The sequence below is a fragment of the Pelophylax lessonae genome (assembly GCF_965119305.1).
Source record: "Pelophylax lessonae genome assembly, chromosome: 5".
NCBI classification, from domain to species: Eukaryota; Metazoa; Chordata; class Amphibia; order Anura; family Ranidae; genus Pelophylax; species Pelophylax lessonae.
In genome coordinates this window covers 340,931,161-340,952,266 of record NC_138772.1, presented here as the reverse complement: position 1 = coordinate 340,952,266, position 21,106 = coordinate 340,931,161, and the positions used below count along the sequence as shown (strand labels likewise).

Genomic DNA, 21,106 nt, shown 5'->3' with positions numbered 1-21,106 from the left:
GGGTGACAAGAGTTCAAGGCGAATTATGGGTGTTGGATCTCAAAGTCTAAATTTCGAATTTGGCATTTTCACTTTCATTATAGCTCAGAAATCAAAATTGGCATAACAAAAAAGGGAAAGTATTCAATGACTTGATGGGAGTTTATGGAAACTGGAAAAATACCTCCCAAACCTTATTTTTACAAATTAGCCCTTAAAGCGTACATGTCGCATTAACACGGAATGAGCCATTTTTTAGCCTCAGTTAGTAAGGGACAAAGATAATCAAATCTCTAGGGATGCAGACCAAAAAAAAAATGGCTCTCCGATTTTCAAAATGACAAGTATACAAGAAAAAAATAAATAAAATAAAACCCAACAATTTAAAACACTATTCTAAAATCTTGAATTTGGAGTATACTCTGAACGGTTCTGTGCTTTTTTTCAGCTTAAAAAAACAAAAACAAAACAAAATGGAGTAAAAGAACAGAAAATGACAATATACAATAGCAATATGAACTAGAAAAAGAAACACATCTCCATCAGTCTTCCTGCAGAAAGATGCGTTTTATCTTCAATATCTTTAGTTGTAGCAAATTCGATGGTTGTAGCACTTTGTAGTGAAGTCCATTTGTAATGTACATAGATACAGTTCTTTTTATAAAGTGTCCTAGGCGTCTCCTCTCAAATGACAGTCAGATTTAATAAGCTTGTGTGTGTTGGTAAATAGACATGCTGAACATGATCCACTGAAGCTCTGCATACTGGACACGACTGTGGAGAGAATGAAGAATTTTGTTAGTAGAATGCACGTGGCCTACTCCTGTTTTTAAACAACTTTACTGAAGCCTATGCTTAAGGGCAAACACCTTTTACAGAACATGTTCAAGTGCCTGCACAAGAATTTTTATCCTCTCTCATTTGTTATGAATATTTTTTTATATCCATCCATCCACTGCTCGAAAAAAATTTATGGAACACTTTGAAAACACATCAGATCTCAATGGGGAAAAAATATGCTGGATATCTATACTGATATGGACTGGGCAATGTGTTAGGAATGAAAGGGTGCCACATTGTTTGATGGTGTCCTGGGGTATTTCCTCCCAGATCTGGACCAAGGCATCACTGAGCTCCCGAAAAGACTGAGGCACAACCTACGGGCTCAGATGGACTTAAACACAATGTCCCAGAGGTGTTCTATTGGATTTAGGTCAAGTGAGTGTGAGGCCATTTAATGGTATCCATTCCTTCATCCTCCAGGAGCCGACTGCATAATCAGGCCACATGAGGCCGGGCAATGTCGTGCACCAAGAGGAACCCAGGACACACAGCACCAGTGTAGAGTGACAATGGGTCCAAGGATTTCATCCCGATACCTAATGGCAGTCAGGGTGCCATTGTCTAACCTGTAGAGGTCTGTGTGTCCCTCCATGGATATCCCCAGCCCAGCTATGGCCTCCCCAGACCATCACTGGCCCACCACACAAACCGGTCATGCTAAACGATGTTACAGGCAGTATAACGTTCTCCACAGCTTCTCCAGACCCTTTCACGTCTGCCACATGTGCTCAGGGTGAACCTGCTGTTATCTGTAAAAAGCATAGGGTGCCAGTGGTGGACCTGCCAATTCATAAGGCCTCCCTTATGAAGTCGGTTTCTGATTGTTTAGTCAGACATTCACACCAGTGGCCTGCTGCAGGTCTTTTCATAGGGCTCTGGCAGTGCTCATCACAAAGGAGCAGATAACAGCCTGCTGATGGGTTAAGGACCTTCTACGGCCCTCTCCAGCTCTCAGAGTAACTGCCTGTCTCCTGGAATCTCCTTCATGCTCTTTAGACTGTGCTGGGTGATGCAGCAAATCTTCTGGCAGTAGCACATATTGATGTGCTATCCTGGAGGAGGCGGACTGCCTGTGCAACCTCTATAGGGTCCAGGTATCGCCTCATGCTACCAGTAGTGACACTGGCCCTAGCCAAATGCAAAACAGGCAGAAAATATTAGTAGGGTAAAAAATGTCATTGGCCGCCATCTGTAAAACCATTCCGGTTTTGGAGGTCATCTCATTGTTGCCCATCTAGTGCACCTGTAATTTCATTTACACCAAAGCAGCTGAAGCTGATTAACAATCCCCTATACTACTTAACTGACCAGATCAAAATCCCAGGAGTTACATTGACTTGATGCTACACTCTAGTTCTATACATCAGAGCTCGACAAACCCCAGGTAGCATCGGCGACTAGAATTAGCGGCCTGGCGCCTAGGCTACACCACGGCCCCTGCTGGCAGGTGCACGGTCTAAAATGCCGCACCGCTTATTGAGGTCGTGGCTTTGCGACCTGCTGTAGGCAGACGCTTTCATCGGGGAACTGACGCCTCTTGTGGTGGCCGGGGCTACAACAAGCAGTCACTGGCAGCGCTGAGATGGCAACAATTTTTTTACTTATTCTTCCATTAAAATGTTATTTATTATTCTCTCCCTGTCATGCCACACAGCCAAAAGGTCCCTTTCACATGGGCTGCCTGATCAGGTCCACATGTCAGTTTTTCAGGTGGACCCGATTGGACCCTCCAGTCTCCTCTATGGAGTGGCAGATGTCCCTTGACAACCGCCGCCGTCCGATCAGCCAAAAACAGACGGATGGTGGTCCTACTTTCAATCCGTCCGACGGATCGAATCAGATTGAAATGAACAGGCAGTCCATTTCCATCCGACTGCCCCATAAAGAGCGGGCCTGTGTCCATGTTCGCTCTGCATAGCGGAGCAGACAGGACTGGTCATCCACCGGCTCAGCGGGGATTAGCAGAGAAATCTCCACTGAGCAAGTGGATTCCGCTTAGCGGAGGTTCAAGTGTGAAATGGGCCTAAGGTGGCATGAGTTACTGGATCTCCAATTGCCTCCAACTTGATGCACTGTCCTTCCCTAGTGAGCCGCTGCCCATCATACCATCAAGCCAAGTACACACAGGCCAAATCCCGGGCAATATCAGCCGGTTCAATAAAAACTGGCCGCAATTTGGCTCATGTGTATGGCAGCCGGTCCGACAGAAGTCGGACATTCAGCATGCGCAAAAAAAAAAAAAAAAAAAAAAAAAAAAAAAAAAAACACTGGCTCCTAGATCTCAAGCAAATTTGTCAAGCCCGGATATTGATAAACACACACAGCACACACACAACTCCTATTTCTGCAATAAATTCACTGGGAAATAAATTGCAAATCAAGCTTAAAAGCATTTGTTTGGCCCAAAGTGCCGCAACATGATACACAGGGAGTGTTTTGTATTATGGAGGTGCTGACAGACATTTCAAAGCTAGATTTGACAAACTTATTTTAAAATCTGGTGTCATTAAGTGAATAATATTCAGTTCTAGGACTGACCACAATTATAGCAATTTTTTTTAAAAACATCTTTTACAAAAAATTGTCCACGGCAAGTTTACACCCATGGTTTCAAACTACCAAACAATTTGTGTAAAAAAGAAAATCCTCTTTGAAACGCCTGAATTTATGGACACTTGTTAGGAGTTTTAAGGCCGGCTGTACAATAGTGCCAAAGTCACCCATAAGCCTCAAAGAGCGCTATGTGTACAACGCCTGAGGGTTAATAAATTACCTGTACATGCAGTGTACTGTGCAGAAACTTAACACAGCATGAGCTGAATCTGTACCATGTACTGTATATGAGGCAGGACATAGAAATTACAACACATTGTAGGAAATGTCAGCACCTTGGTGGAGCAATTGTTGGAAAGTGCTTATTTAACTAGGCTCTTAGCAGGCCCTTGAGAAGCAGAACTAAATACCACTAATCTACAGTGGGTACGAAAAGTATTCAGACCCCCTTAAATTTTTCACTCTTTGTTATATTGCAGCCATTTGCTAAAATCATTTAAGTTCTTTCTTCTTCCTCATGAATGTACACACAGCTCCCCATATTGACGAAAAACACAGAATTGTTGAGATTTAATAAAAAAGAAAAACTGAAATATCACATGGTCAAGTATTCAGACCCTTTGCTGTGACACTCGTATATTTAACTCCGGTGCTTTCCATTTCTTCTGATCATCCTTGAGATGGTTCTACACCTTCATTTGAGTCCAGCTGTGTTTGATTATACTGATTGGACTTGATTAGGAAAGCCACACACCTGTCTATATAAGACCTTCCAGATCACAATGCATGTCAGAGCAAATGAGAATCATGAGGTCAAAGGAACTGCCTAAAGAGCTCAGAGACAGAATTGTGGCAAGGCACAGATCTGGCCAAGGTTACAAAAAGATTTCTGCTGCACTTAAGGTTCCTAAGAGCACAGTAGCCTCCATAATCCTCAAATGGAAGACGTTTGGGACGACTAGAACCCTTCCTAGAGCTGGCTGTCTGGCCAAACTGAGCTATCGGGGGAGAAGAGCCTTGGTGAGAGAGGTAAAGAAGAACCCAAAGATCACTGTGGCTGAGCTCCAGAGATGCAGTCAGGAGATGGGAGAAAGTTGTAGAAAGTCAACCATCACTGCAGCCCTCCACCAGTCGGGGCTTTATGGCAGAGTGGCCCGACGGAAGCCTCTCCTCAGTGTAAGACACATGAAAGCCCGCATGGAGTTTGCTAAAAAACACCTGAAGGACTCCAAGATGGTGAGAAAAAAAGATTCTCTGGTCCGATGAGACCAAAATAGAACTTTGTGGCCTTAATTCTAAGCGGTATGTGTGGAGAAAACCAGGCACTGCTTATCACCTGTCCAATACAGTCCCAACAGTGAAGCATGATGGTGGCAGCATCATGCTGTGGGGGTGTTTTTCAGCTGCAGGGACAGGACGACGGAAACGGCTGTCCGAAAAGACCTCCAGCAGGCCACTGGTGTGAATGTCTGACTAAACAATCAGAAACCGACTTCATAAGGGAGGCCTTATGAATTGGCAGGTCCACCACTGGCGCCCTCGGTTGCAATCGAGGGAAAGATGAATGCGGCCAAGTACAGGGATATCCGGGACAAAAACCTTCTCCAGAGTGCTCAGGACCTCAGACTGGGCCGAAGGTTTACCTTCCAACAAGACAATGACCCTAAGCACACAGTTAAAATAACGAAGGAGTGGCTTCACAACAACTCTGTGACTGTTCTTGAATGGCCCAGCCAGAACCCTGACTTAAACCCAATTGAGCATCTCTGGAGAGACCTAAAAATGGCTGTCCACCAACGTTTACCATCCAACCTGACAGAACTGGAGAGGATCTGCAAGGAGGAATGGCAGAGGATCCCCAAATCCAGGTGTGAAAGACTTGTTGCATCTTTCCCAAAAAGACTCCTGGCTGTATTAGATCAAAAGGGGGCTTCTACTAAATACTGAGCAAAGGGTCTGAATACTTAGGACCATGTGATATTTCAGTTTTTCTTTTTTTAATAAATCTGCAACAATTCTGTGTTTTTCTGTCATTATGGGGTGCTATGCGTACATTCATGAGGAAGAAGAATGAACCTAAATGATTTTGGCAAATGGCTGCAATATAACAGAGTGAAAAATTTAAGAGGGTCTGAATACTTTTCGTACCCACTGTAATTTATGCACAGCTATAATTTAGTTGTATGGGCTGTGCAGCTAAAAAATTGCTTACCTCCAATCATAGATTTCCACAACTCTTTTGTATCTGGCTGTAACCCATGTCACCTGCAAACAAATCATTGATTTCCCAACACATTTAGGCCACTTTGACATGGGCTGTCCGATCAGGTCAGCCCATCTGTTTTTTTTTTTTTTATTCTCCTCTATGGACAGTCAAATGTAAAACTGCTTTGTGTCTGTTTACATCCAGCTACCTCCAATCTGGAAGAAGAAAAGAGAAGCATCTGGCAAGATTGGATTGGAGGGAAGTGGGGTGTAAACTGACAACCGGTCCGTTTCCATTATCTTCCCATAGAGCAGAGCAAGCTGCAAAAGCAGAGCGGTCACAGACCGGTCATCCAGCAGCTCTGCTCAGCAGGGGGTCAACTGGAAGATCCCTTGCTCAGCAAAACCGGATCTGGGCTGTGTGAAAGGGGCCTTAGAGTGGATTCACATTGGCATGTTGAGCGTTGATCACAGCACAGGTGCAGTGCAATCACACTTAGCAGGTTAGCTGTGCTTTACTATAGACTTCTATGAATCATGGTTTTGGTACGCTTTCAGAAAACAAACCCTGTCGGACGTAATAAAGTCTATGGCAAAGCACAGCTAACCCACACCAAAAATACAGCTACACTGTGCTGTAGCCAAAGCCCAGTGGCTCAGTGTGAAGCCGCCCTAAAGGAGTGCATTAGCCACGCCACAAGCTGAAACACCATCATTGTGGCTTTTAAAGTAAGAACTTGGTAGAGAAACTAGAAGTGCATTACTGGGCAACAGAAAGGACTCTAAAAGTTTAAGGCTACATTTGCACTATTGCGACTCCAAAGTCGTGCGATTTTGCGTGTGACGGAGTGCAGCTTTGATCCAACTTTACACTCTCTGGATCAAAGTCTCATCAAAGTAGTGAAGGCACCTTTTCAAAGTCGCAACGATTGAACGGGTGACATTAGTATCAATGAGCTGTGACTTTATGTGTCTAAAGTCGCATGACAAGTCACACTAGTGGAAACATAGCCTTAAGTAATTGTAAAGTCCTTTGTTAAAATAAAAAAAAAAAAAAAAAGAAGGAGTTAGCAACCAAAGGAATCTATTGAAATGTTCATGAACAGCACTTCTTACCTGCAATTGATTGGCACATCCCTCACAGCAAACCATATGCCCACATGGGCAAAAGGCAGAATTGATTTCTTCCTCACAACAGACCATGCACAGCATGGCCTCCTTCAATTTCCTCAGTTTTTCCTGCAGGGCTTTTGTTTGCTGACAGCTGAGGCTCTCACAGCTATTGCAGTTCAGAGAACTTTCAGATGACTTGAGAGGAGAACTCGGCTCACTATGGTCACTCCTTTGCACCAGGTCCATAATGCCAGCATTGTACAAGGCTCTCCTTGCGTGGTCATAGACCTCCTTTGATGTCCTTTTGATGTCAAATACATACTTTTTTCCAACGTTGATATTGTCATGCAGGAAAAGAGATGCCAAGTGTCCCTTAAGATCTCTGCTGTACTGCATCATAACAGCGCTTGTAACTGTGTCACATCTTGAATAAAGAGGAGAAAATCATTGAAATGAACCCAGTACAGTTACTGTAGGCTGAAAACTTCACGTTCTACTAGTAGATTATTGCAGGCCTCAACATGTGTAATTGCATAATCAACCATTCATCCTGTCAGTTTAGAGTATTTAAAACTTTTAATGATTCACATCCAACAGGATACTTAACCCTTTTCTTTGCCAGAGTCGTTAATTTTGTATTTTTTGAACACTTTTGCATTAGAAAAATTTACCTGAAGATTGCATAAAAACCCCAAAACATTGCATATTTTCTAAAAGCATTTATCCTAGAGAAAAAAAATGGTGATCATCCCAATTTTTTTTTTTTAGGTTACACAATATTAGCGCAATGTTTTAGGAACATTTTTGTAAAATATACCACTAAAATTAGCTTTAGGGCACACAAAACACACAAAAAAAAATAAAAAATTCCTTACCCAATTCTTTAATTAAAATATAAAGGAGGAGGTGGAGTAAATCGATACCCAACATGTCAAATCTTAAAACTGCGCGCGCCCATAAAACAACGAAAAACGTCACTATTTTCAATAGCCAATGCTTTAAAAGTCGCTACGGGTCATCAGTTCAGTTACCCATTAGCTCTGGTGCTAGAATTAGGTCTCCCACTCTGGTGTGCAGGACGATATGCAACACAAATGTTTTGGTGCATAGATCCCCCTTACACACACACACGTACGTTCATGCGTGTGTATGTGGGGGTGAGGGGACGGATTTGAAGTGCTTGGGTGCAACTATTGTGTTTTACACTAAACATTTTTGTCATCACGCGAGACAAACACCCCTAATATCTCACCTGACCTCCAATCATGAATTGAATGTAGTGCATACTGAACTGCATTAGGTTCTTCCCCAGCCATACAGGCTGGGATAATTGCCATACACACAACCCCACCACCCCAGATTTGGCTCCTGGCTGTAAAAGGGTAAAAGCTGAAAAAAAAAAAAAATGGAGGGGAGTGGTGGGGGCAAGGATTGCAGACCAGGTCTAAGAAGCAAGGAGAGTACCAACATATGAATTGTAGACCTGAAGCATTTCCTATGCCATCAACAGCATGCAATGTCCAAGACCAGGCACTTTATCCCAGAACTGAACATCATCTATATTACTGATCAAACTTGTTAAAGAACCAGGTATTTGATACTCCAAGGGATCCAATGACATTAGGAACATATAACATGTAAATCAAGAGTCACTTAAAATTCACTAAAATAGTCCTTAATTTTCCTTTTTCATGGCACACACACCTGTAAAACGCATGGGTTTCCGTTATCGCTCTGTAGAGACCGCTAGCGGCCCTTGTGCTGATCACTTTAAAAAGAAGAACCAAACTGTTCCCAGACTCCTTTGTTATCGTCAAGTATACATTCTTCCCCGACTGAGTTGCCATTTGGATCACTGGATATGTAATCCTATAAAAAAAAAGGGAGGAAAATAAATACATTTGAAAAAAAATAAAATAAAAATTTCTATAATAGGAATATTACTCACTAGACTATACATCAACAACACAAACATTAATCTTAATGCTGCATCTAGCAGAAAGTGCAAATATTTTCTTAGGTTTCTAGTATTCATGTTTGCCATCACCGTAGGATATTTACAATCCCACTATTATTCCATTGCATAAGTCCCCGTTCACACTAAGGCGACCTGTGAGGCGACCTGGTCGCCTCACAGGTCGCCTTCCATAGGGAAGCTGCGGACCCATTCTAATAGGAGCGACACAAGTCGCTCCGACTTAGAAAAAGGGTCTGGAGCTTCTTTGGGGCGACCGCCATAGACTTCAATGTTATGAAGTCCGTGGCGGCCGCTCCGAGGTCGCGGCGCGCTGCTCGCACCGCGACCTCGGAGGTCGCCTCCCCAAGTCGGATTGCCCCTATGTGAACGGGGCCTAAAAAGCTTTGTTACTACAGGGAAAGCCACAAACTATGATAGCAGTATTAGGCATAGTAGATACCCCTTACTCTAAGCCCTGGTTCACGCCAAATACAGCTTTGAATCCATGCTACTTCAGCCTCATTTCAAAGCAGTCAGTCAGTGCAATTTCAAGTGTGGCTTGCCGACATCTGTGAAACTATGTGCACAGATGTCAAAGCAATTCGCACATGGAAGCAACAAAAATAGTGCAGGAACCTTTTCAAAGTTTGTGCAAGTTGGAGCTGCACCAATTTGAACAGTTCCATAGCCAGAAACAGGGTGTGACTTGTCATGCGACTGATTAGTCAAATCGCATGACAAGTTGCACCGTTGTGAATGGGGGCTTAAAAGGACATTTAAGTATTGACGCCACACTACACCTGCATTTTACAATTCATTTATAAAACGCAGGCTGTGGTGTTGTGCATGCACATCTCTGGAGAACACTGATAGGGAAGAAAAACACTCCACACACACATCCACAATATTAGACTTTATAATTCACATTTTTTGTTGGTGCTAAATAAAATAAAGTTTCAACTGTAGATTTATAACAAATACACTAGAATTACTACTACAGGGAAACATCTAGTCAAATACAAATACATAGAAGCTGAATCCCAAGAGGCTTCCTGTGGTATGGGTTTCCTTCCGATTGGGTCTAGACCCCCTTGTAACAAGCAAGAAGCCTGCATTACATGCTAAGCATATAATAGATTACCAAATGCATTTTGTAATTAACTGTCCTTTACAGTTTAATGACATCTTGTGTGTTGCAGTTAGACATATTAATGGAGGGATTGCAGTGAATTATAATAATATCTACCTGTTAATCAAGCTGAAGTCTTCTTTGCAAATGGATACACCCTCAGGGCCAATTCCAATAATGAGCTTTTGTCCCTCAGCATCTCGCGCGGAATGCCACTCCACCCCATAGTTTTTCAGTGAGGACACAATCTGAAGAACCTGGTATTCTCCGGATGCTTGGCTTAGTCCTTCCAAACCTTTATGCTTCTCAATAATACTGTAAGGTGAGGGGGGGGGGGAGAAAAAACATTTGCATGACACAAATATATACAATCCACTTAAAACACATATTTAAAACCTGTACTAGCCTAGGACTATTGTTAATGTTTTATTGAACATTCCCTGCTAATCTCTTCTTATGAATTCTCAAAGATCTTATTATTCGGTATAAAAAGATGGTCCACTGCTTGCACATATTGCTACAGCATAATCTCATTTCAAGAGATTGCATTAAGCTACAAGTAAGCAAGGCAGATAGAAGGATATTCATGCTTTACCTTTATTTGACTTTAAATATGAAAAAAGCATCTAGTAATATAAAACTAGTTCAAATTTAAAAGAGAAACTACAGTGTATTTTGATGAACATCTGTTTGGTTATTGCAGTGTGTAGCTACAAGTCATTTTTTTTACGTAACTTTCATTAGCTTCACCTTCAATTTTTTTTTAAGTCAGTAGCAGTGGATTTGCAGCTACAATGGCTAAGCATTTACACCTAATTTAAACAGTTAAGCAACTAAAAAACATTAAAGCCTGGTTCACACTGTCATGTGACTTGCGTTCAAGGTCACATGACAAGTCGCACCCCATTAACTACAATGGAACCGATCTGATCGGTGTGACTCGAGTTGCAACTTAGAAAGAAAAAAAAAAAAAAAAAAAAAAAAAAAAGTTTTCCCTTTTTTAGGTTAACATTTCAGATAGAGTGGAGAGGGATTAAATCCCTGTCAGTTTTTTTTCATAGCGGTCTGCGTCCCAGTTAGGCCCCTTTCACACACAGTCCGTTCAGTTACGTCAAAATGTATCAGTTTTTCATCTTTTTTTTTTTTTTTTAACCACTACCAATGCAAAAACGGATGAAAAAAAAAAAAAAAAAAAAAAAAAAAAAAAAAAAACACGGACCGTTTGTCCGTTTACATCCGTTTTTCATCCGATCCGGTTCTTTGACGGATGAAAAATAGGGCATTCATCCGTTGCAAACAACTGACATTGACGGAAGTGGATATTAACGGATGATCATCCGTTGTCATCCATTTTTACATAGAGATGCATTGACGTCCATTTTTCATCCATCAACGGATGGATGACAAACGGACCGTATGTGTGAAAGGGGCCTTAAGGAGATACAGCCCATTTGACCTGTTTACCATTATCATAAAAAGTGAAAGTAAAAGAAAATCTCACATTTTGGGTTGTCTCCAGAAAAGTAAGACGGAAACTCTTACAATAGAAACACTAGTGCTGCCAAATTGGGTTTACATATTTTATCAAACAACTGTTGAGATGAGATTAGTTGTACAGGAAGTGCATCGTTTTCTATGGGTCAGTCATCTCAGACTATATAGAGAAAGAGAAAAAAAAAAAAAAAAAAAAAAGAGAAAGAGAAAAAAAAAGAGAAAAAGAAAAAAAAAAAAAAAAAAAGAGAAGAGAAAAAAAGAGAAGAGAAAAAAGAAAGAGAAAAAAGAAAAAAAAGAAAAGAAAAAAGAAAAGAAAAAAGAAAGAAAAAAAGAAAAAAAAAAGAAGAAAAAAAGAATTGGAAATGAATACAGGATCGACTGTTCCTATTCTAGAAGTGAGGGGACCCAGTGTGTCTGCTGAGGATTATGGCTGAAAGAATTCCAACAAGCTGAACACACGCTCACAAACACTTCACCATTCATACATATCAGACTGGCCTGTAGCAGCACACAGCTGTTTAGGTCCATCATAACCAGTAATAGTAAGCGGTGCTGGACTAGACTGCCATTTACTTGGAGTTAAAAAATTATATTCTAATACAGACAAAGTTTATTTTACATGTTCAAAAGCAAGTACCTCCAAATATAGATATAAGCCACGTGGAAAAATAGGAAACCTTTTAGAAAAAGAACATTACGTGCAGCAAGTAGACATCTTTCAGCTCACCACACCTAAGTTTACACTGGATAGTTGTACAGGATAATTGTTTTCCTAAATGAACAGGCTCTGCACGGTAAACCTTAAAGCACATGGAAGTTAATTGGTACTAGGACAGAACAGAAGTTCTATGTTTAGAATGTTTACATACTTTACCTTCTAGACTACACTTCAGGGCAAAATTCAAATTAGCCTTAGGCAGGCCATACACTCTTCCTGCTGAACAGACCAAGATTCAAACCATTAATGGGCAGGCTGAATGTTCCAAGCTGATCGATTAACTTGGGTACAACCAGCCTACAAACACCAAAAGTATTGGGACCCCTGCCTTTAAAACGCACATGAATTTTAATGGCATCCCTGCTTAGTTTGTAGGGTTCAATATGGAGTTGGCCGACCCTTTGCAGCTATAATAGCTTTAGCTCTTCTGAGAAAGTTGCCCACAAGGTTTTAGAGTGTGTCTATGGGAATGTTTGACCATTCTCTAAGAAGTGCATTTGTGAGGTCAGGCACTGATGTGGACCAGAGGGCCTGGCTCGCAGTCTCTGTTCCAATTCATTCCAAAGGTGTTCTATCAGGTTGGAGGTCAAGACTCTGTGCAGGACAGTCAAGTTCCTCCATTCCAAACTCACTCATCCATGTTTTTATAGACCTTGCATTGTGCTCTGGTCCAAATTAATTGGTGGATGGAGGGGAGGGGGATTATGCTGTGGGATTGCTTTTCAGGGGTTGGGCTTGGCCCCTTAGCTCCAGTGAAGGGAACTCTTAAGGCATCAGCATACCAAGACATTTTGGACAATTTCATGCTCCCAAATTTGAGGGAAGAGTTTGGGGATTTGCCCTTCCTGTTCCAACATGACTGAGCACCAGTGCACAAAGCAAGGTCCATAAAGACATTGATGAGCGAGTTTGGGGTGGAGGAATCTGACTGGCCTACACGGAGTCCTCACCTCAACCCGATAGTGAATCTTTGGGATGAATTAGAGGAGATTAGTGCCTGATCTCACGAACTTGCTTCTGGAAGAATGGTCAAACATTCCCATTGAAACACTCCTAAACCTTGTGGACAGGTTTCTCAGAAGAGTTGAAACTGTTATAGTTGCAAAGGGTGGGCCAACTCAATATTAAACCCTATGGACTCCAACTGGGATGCCCTTAAAGATCATGTGCGTGTAGAGGTAAGCATCCCAATACTTTTGGTAATATATAGTGTACATACAAATACTGACTGTATCAAGCTGATCAATCAACTTGGGCTATATCTACACACAGTATCTCACAAAAGTGAGCACACCCCCTCACATATTTGTAGATATGTTCTCTTTTCATGTGACAACGCTGAAGAATTGACACTTTGCTACCATGTAAAAGTCATGAGTGTACAGTTTGAGTAAACTTGCTGTCCCCTCAAAATAACCACACAGTCAATGTCTAAATTCCCGTGTTGACACTGTGTGTTGATGGGGGAATCTTGCAATTTCTTTCTTGCAGGAAAGAAATTCGCACCATCTATGGGCTGCCTTAGAAATTTACAGCCATTCCTTTTTTATTAGAATAGCAAATCAAAAGCCCAAACAAGCAAGTAGTTAAAGAGTAGAGAAGACAGAAAAAAGTGCAGACAAATTATGCCACAATATAGGAACTCCAAGCTCGAATGCCTTAAGACTTACCTGTCTAAAGTGGCAGTTTCAAGCTCCATGGAGCACAAACTCTGGTAGCAGTATTGGGCAGTGTTCTGATTATAATCGCCATATTCCAGCTGCGCCAGGAGCACACTCAGTTCTACCGCCTGCTCTGGAGAACACTGGAGACGGCCCGCCAAGAGGTCATCTTTAATGTGCAAGAAAAACATATGCCTAAAAAGGAGAGGGGAGTAGAAAAACATTTAACAAGGGCAAGCCAAATATACATACATACAAATTTATTTTTTTAAACACAAAATTATCACACTTCTGTAATGCTCCAAGGATGCCCCAAACAAGTGGATGGACTCACATTACTGAACTATGTTGTCACACTTATTGATTTTTGGCATAATTTATACAATTTTTTGATAAATGTTAGGCATTTACACAGATTCATTTTGAAGGAGGAGAAGTTAAGGTTTGGGAACATGTTCCACCCATTTTTAGAATGGAACCCACTCCTGCAGCAGCTTGGCGATCGAAGCTCTCGCTGTGACAGGAGTATGGAGAGAAGTAGAAGCTAGTTTGCACTCCTGTGAGCCATAGGAAGAGAAGTACAGCCAGTTTGTTCAGCACTTCTGTGACCAGTTTTTAGCAGACAGCAGGCTGAAGCCCACTGACACAGCAGGCTGAAGCCCACTGACACAACAGAGCTGGTCTAGGCTGGGAGAAAGATCGAGACCATGTGGTTAGGATCCACCCAGATGCCTGGACCTGCACCGGGCTCAGCCGCTCCCAACCCCAGTGAGAATGGAGGGGCAGAGCAGAGAGATGGTGACTGACAGTTACCATCTATCTGCTCACAAAGCACTGAGAACTTGGTGGTCTTTGAGGTCTCAGTTCCGAGTCTTAAAGCCGGCGGGGAACAGTAGCAGCATTGGACTGATGCGGCATTCACCAAAGTAGGATTTCTCAAAAAAATACACTACCAAACTTTAAGAGACTCCAGTTTCTGAGATGAAACACCAGCAATGCTCATGGTAGCACTAGACTGCCCAAACTACCCTTAAAGGAATTGTAAAGACAGAAGGTTTTTTTATCTTCATACATTAAGATAAAAATCCCTGTGTGCAGCAACCCCCCAACACTTACCTGAGATCCCTCTGTCCAGCGAGGTCCACGAGTGCATCAGCTGTCCAAGATCCTCCGTTCTGATTGGCTGAGACACAGCAGCGACACCACTGATCTGGGTCGGGGCTCTGAATGGACACAGGGAGCTGTGACTCGGCTCAGGTGCCCCCACAGCAAGTTGCTTGCTCTAGGGGGCACTGAACAGGAGGGAGGGGCCAGGAGTGCAGAAGAGGGACCTGAGGAGGATCCAGGCTGCTCTGTGCAAATCCACTACAACAGAGCAGGTAAGTATAACATGTTATTTTTGTAGGACCAAAAACAAGACTTTACAAATTTAAATAATAATAAGAATACTAATAATACCAATTATTAATAAGATAACCCTTGTCACATTTGCTAAATATGGAATTGTAAAAGATATTAAGAAAACATTCATGAACAAGGAGGACCACTTTATATATTACTGAGAAAAGTCACTCGCATGTCTCCAAAACAAATCTTTCTTCAGATTGTGCTACAGGTTGCAACATGGGTCTCAGTTTCAATGACTTGTAAAAGGGATTCATCACTACATACAAAATGTGTTCACACACGTCTCATATGAAACACTGGAATTTCTGCCTTCCCGAAAGCATAGAATATGTGGCTGAGGCTCTGATCACACATCAAATTGTCTTTCTAGAAAAATCAGCAGTTCAAGGAGACAGCCTCAGAATTGCTAACCAGCAAGCAGGTTTGTTTGATGGAACTTTTTTTTTTTTTGCCGTAATGTCTGCATGGCTTAGAAGTGTCTCAGGAGAAAAAGCACATTTAGCTCTCAGCAGGATGTAACTGATAAAATTTCACTGCTTTGTTAACACAAGCACTAGCTTTTTCAATCCTTCCAAAAAAAAAAAAAAAAAAACAGTATATTAATTTTTAAAAAATGCAAGGGTTTGCCTGGTTGAAATTCAGCCAGTCTGGTGGAAAAATAAAATAAAAAAATAAGGGGAATTAAAAAAAACACCTGGCCACCAATCTAGCTCAGTAGCTGCCTTTGGATGACTCTTCGCTGTCAGAATACACTGATCAGCTGAATGTCATATTTCCAATGACTAGAACCAACTCTCTATATTTCAACTGCTTTTTATATCCATTAACCTGAAGTTTAAACTCCAGAAATTCAGCCAGTAGGAAACCTTTGATTTGGGTATAAAATTTACTAGGTCATTTGTTCCTTTTACAATTTTTAAACAAGGATATCTAGAACAACTTCAAACTAAAAAAAAGTTCTTGCAAGAAAACAAATTTAAATTTAGATTTTCAGATTGGTGCCCAAGAATTCCAACGTTACAGAATCATAATCCTTTGGATATATAAATGTGTACCAAAAAGGAAAACGGGTTTGAAAAACGATCTGCACAGGGTAATAAAGAGCAATCTCAACTACCTGAACAAGCTCAGTGACTATCCATTTAGACATTTGCAAATCCTACTTTAAGAGCCGGTTCACACTGGTGTGATGGAAGACATTGCATGCAATTCGCACCACATTGCTATACAAATCACATGCAATGTCTTTGCGATGCGAACGCAGCCATACAGATTGAATGGCTGAATTTGCATCGCATTTGGACCAAAATCGTGCAGGATCCTTTTTTGGTCCGCACCAGAATCAGATTGCATGGGTCTTCACACCCATGCAATCCGTTTCCTGTCTGAATAGACAGTTCGCACTGCGATATGTGAACTAATCTGGGGGTGTCATCAACTTTGTATTGACACTCCCAGCAGTTCGCATACGACAGTGCGAACTGCCTACAAGTCAGGAACCCGCAGTGGATTTGCAGGGTTCCTGCATCGCACCAGTGTGATCCGACCCTTAATTGGCTTGAATATGGAAAATACAAACAAAGGAAATGCTGTCCATAGAGGATAGAGGAGCAGCAGCCACAATAGAGGGAGGAGAGAAGCTCTGTGCACCTGGTGCTCTCCAATTACAATCTTATTGAATGCACTGTAGTAACCTTTCCCCTACATTACAGAGGGAAGGTCACACTCCCTGAACAGCCTCTTACAGTATATCAACCCCGCAGCCAGCTACAGATTAAATAGTAACCAAGAAGAGATGGCAGCGCTTCAATAAAGATATTTTACGGGCTCCGGCTTTAAAAATGGAAAAAAAAAAAAAAAAACACTAGTTCAATAAACCTCACAGGTCTATTACCAGTGGGCCTATTTTCAGAAAGAACTATACTAAGCCTATGGACGTTTTTAAACATTTACACATGCATGCAATGGTTTTAAAATGCCATAATCCACACTGTCTGCGTTTTAGGTGCATTCCGTTTTTCGGTGTTTAGAGAAAATAAAAATCTTTGTATCCAGGGGCAGACTGGATAGTTTGAAGGCTTTCAAATGCAAGTACTGTAAAACAACGCAGAAGAACTTAGATCTAGGAAGCATACAGTTTGTTTCTAATTAACGTTTCCTACGTTTAAATACAACCCCAAAAAAGTCGAGACGCAATGATTTGCAAATTTCAAACCCATCATTTTATTCAGAAAAGAAAATGGAAAACATATCAAACTGATAATACCATACCACTTTAAGAAAAAAAAGTTATTTTGAAATCGATGGCAGCAACAAGTCTCAAAAAAAGTTTGGACAGAGCAACAAAAAGTTAGAAAAGTAAGTGTTACCCACATGGAAGAGCTGGAAGAAAGTTTTGCAACTAAATAGGTTAGTAACATAATTGGGTATAAAAAGAGAATCTTGGAGAGCCAGAGAGTGTCTGGTGAGAGAGTGTAATGGTGGGCAGAGGTTCACCAGTCTGAGAAGCTGCATCTAAAAAAAAAAAACAAACAATTTCAGACTAATGTTCCTCATTGGCATGATTCTTTGGACATTGTTGCATGGGCTCAGGAATACTTCCAAAAATCACTGTCTACAGTTCACCATGCCATGTAAAAAAATGCAAGTTAAAGCTCTATCATGCAAATATGGGGTGTGTTCCCGCTGAGAGCCTCTAATGAGTGTGCCACATCCCGGTAGGTATAGGAAGAACAAAAATTCCCCTGGGGGTGGGACTTTTGGGCACCAATTTATGAAAAATAACAGATGGATAAGAATAAATTTTAATAGATAAATACATCCAAAAAGACAATTACATAAATATAAATGTATGCGTTAAAAGCAAAGAAGTGCAAGCGCAGATATATGTGCGGTAAAAACCAGAATAAACTCAACCAGAGGGCCAGATGATCCGACGCGTTTCGGGGCTCTTATGACCCCTTTGTCAGGGATAAAGCTGGTGTCCTATATGGTTGGTTTGCACATGAGCACAGAGCTTGCGAATTAAAAACAGGAAGAGAGCTACGATGCAGGTACCGCCGTATGTTTTATTGGTAGGCTTTTCTTTAGCTATGTAAAGCTTTCATAAGATGGAGAGAGCATAGAATCTCCTAGTTCAGGGCAGCTGGAGTCCAATTGTAGCTTGGCTTAGCTGGAGGGATCAAGCAAAAGCCTATCCACAGTTAGAACTTTGTAGAGGATCAGAGATCTGCATGGACAGCCTTCTCCCAGCAGTGTGCTTTTAACGCATACATTTATATAATTGTCTATTTGGATGTATTTATCTATTAAAATTTATTCTTAAATATCCATCATCTGTTATTTTTCATAAATTGGTGCCCAAAAAGTCCCACCCCCAGGGGAATTTTTGTTCTTCCTCTATCATGCAAATAAGTCATATCGGAACACGATCCAGAAACGTCGGCATGCTCTCTGGGCCAAAGCTCATTTAAAGTCAGTCTCTTGCAAAGTGTAAACAGTTCTGTGATCAGACCAATTGAAATTTGAATTTTGGCAACCATGGGTGCCGCATCCTCCGGACTAGAGGTGAGGGACCATTGGGTTTGTTATCAGTGCTCAGTTCAAAAGCCTGCATCTCTGAGGGCGGGGGGGGGGGGGGGGGTGCATTAAGGCGTATGGAATGGGCAGCTTGCACACCTGGAAAAAGCACCATCAATGCTGAAAGATATATCCAGGTTTTAGGCTAGGTTCTCACTAGTGCGATCATACACATCGCATGTGATTTGCACCACATTGCTGTGCACATGCAATGTTTGCCAGCCATACATACTGTATGGCTGAAATCGCATTTGCACCAAAATGGTGAGGGACCCTTTTTTGGTCCGCACCTGTATCATTAGACAGTTCACACTACGAACTGCAAACCAATCAGGGTGGTGTCAAACTTTCTATTGACAGCCGCAGTGGTTCACAGAGGGCAGTGTGAACTGCCTGTAAAACATGCGATTAAGAAACTCACAGGAATTGCGCTGGTTCTCGCATTGCATATGTGTGAACTCAGCCTTAGAGCAGAATATGCTCAGGCATAAAAACGGGGCAACATTCCTCTCCCAAAATTCCAGCAGCTGGTCTCCTCAGTTTCCAGATTTTGTGTTAAAAAAAGAGGGTGATGCTATACCGTGGTAAACATAGCCCTGTCCTAACCTAGGAGATGTGTTGCTGTCATCAATTTCAAAATTACCTGATTTTTCACATTTCTCACTTTGAACATGTGACGCATTTTCTTATGTCTAATGTGAATAAAATATGGGTTTATGAGATTTGTAAATCATTGCATTCTGTTTTTATATAGATTTTACACTTTTCATACAACCGCATTTCCAAAAAAGTCAGAACGGCCAGTTCATACTGCTGCGATGCGGGAAAGGCGGCAAATCCAATCCGGGTTCCCGAATTGCACCTGAAATCGCTGGTAGTTCACACAGCCCTCTGCAAACCACTGAGGGTAACAATACAAAGTTAATGACATTCCCAGATTGGTTCGCAGATCGCAGTGCAAACTATGAATTTGGACAGGAATCCGATAGTATGGGTGTGAAAGGCCATGCGATCTGATTCTGGTGCAGACAAAAACAAAAAGATAAAATAAAAGAAGGTCCTACATAAGTATGGCCCGAATGCAATGCAAATTCAGACAGTTTGCATGGCTGAATTCGCATTGCGCAGACATCACATGCGATCTTCACAGCAATGGGGTGCAAATCATATGCTATGTGTGGCATCACACCAGTGTGAACCGCCTCTAAGGCTTCTTTCACAAGAGTCTTGTGCATTGGTTTACAAAGTGAAAGAACAGCCCGATGTAAAGGTTCAGTAAGGGGGAGGTGAACCACACCCTTCTCTAGGTTTTAATCATACATAAAAAGGGGGAAGCCTGCCAAGCTGGGTCTTTTAGATTGTGGTCTTCTATGACATGATGACATGAAACCACAATGTTCCCCACAGCCAAAGACTATTTGACATTTGCTTTAAAGAGGAAGTAAACTCTTCCCTCTCCTTTTTTTTTTTTTTTCCCTGCAAAAAGCAAAGTAAACGTGCTAGTGACACTTACCTGCAAACGAAGTCCGCGCTGGCAGCCGCATCCATCTTCACCAGTCTTCCTTCCGGGTCTGCGGACTCCGCTGGTCACAGCACAGGGTTCTGAAGAAACAGCATGGGCGGCCGTTTCTTCAGAGCGCAGCACATCATGCATGCAATGTAAATACCTCCTAAAAGGTGCAAGTTTAGGAGATATTTACAGTAACTATAGGGAAGACTTATTATAGGCTTACCCATAGGTAAAAGTTATAAAAGTGGGTTTATAACCACTTTAGGAGCAGTTGGCCGATTTAGCATGAACCGACTGAATTTCGACCCGTCTATGGGCAGGCTGGTTGTTGGGTTTTTATATATATATATATATATATATATATATATATATATATATATATATATATATATATATATATATATATATATATATATATATATATATATATATACACACATACATACACACACAGTAAAACCTTGGTTTGAGAGTAACTTGGTTTAAGAGCGCTTTGCAAGACAAGCAAAATTTTCAAATAAATTTTGACTTGGTTTACAAGCGATGTCTTGATATACAAGTAGCTTCAAGTCACAGCTGAGTATAAAAAGAGAAGAGAGGCGCCTCTAAGTGTAGCAATATGGTTACATTTAATGAAGGTACAGTAATCCCCCGCTACATCGCGGTTCAGTTTTTGCGGTCCCGGTAATTCGCGTTTTTTTTTGTAATGTTATTTTACTATATAAATCATTAAAAATGAAAGATTTTTGTGTTTTTCATAGCTCTTGCTCTGTCTCTAAGTATCTTGTATGTGTTTAAATGAGTTTCTATTGTTTTAAAAGTGTGTTTAAAGACCTTAAAATGCTTCTACACGTACAGTGACAGTAAAAAAATCATGCCTACAATGCATTTTAATAGGGTTTTTCTATTTCGCGGAATTTCACTTTTCGCGGCTGGGTCCGGAACGTAACCCCCGCAA

At 41.4% G+C, this 21,106-nt stretch overlaps 1 protein-coding gene across 1 annotated transcript in view; it reads right to left on the bottom strand.

The window, feature by feature from the left end:
• Window positions 1-631: 631 nt before the first annotated feature.
• Window positions 632-21,106, bottom strand: part of MYLIP (myosin regulatory light chain interacting protein) — a 38,617-nt gene continuing 18,142 nt past the window's right edge. Inside the window, 5 exon segments of the mRNA XM_082259315.1 lie at window positions 632-753; window positions 6,697-7,117; window positions 8,398-8,562; window positions 9,897-10,094; window positions 13,662-13,847. Of these exon segments, the coding sequence (XP_082115441.1) occupies window positions 664-753; window positions 6,697-7,117; window positions 8,398-8,562; window positions 9,897-10,094; window positions 13,662-13,847 (1,060 nt within the window). The 3' untranslated portion in view covers window positions 632-663.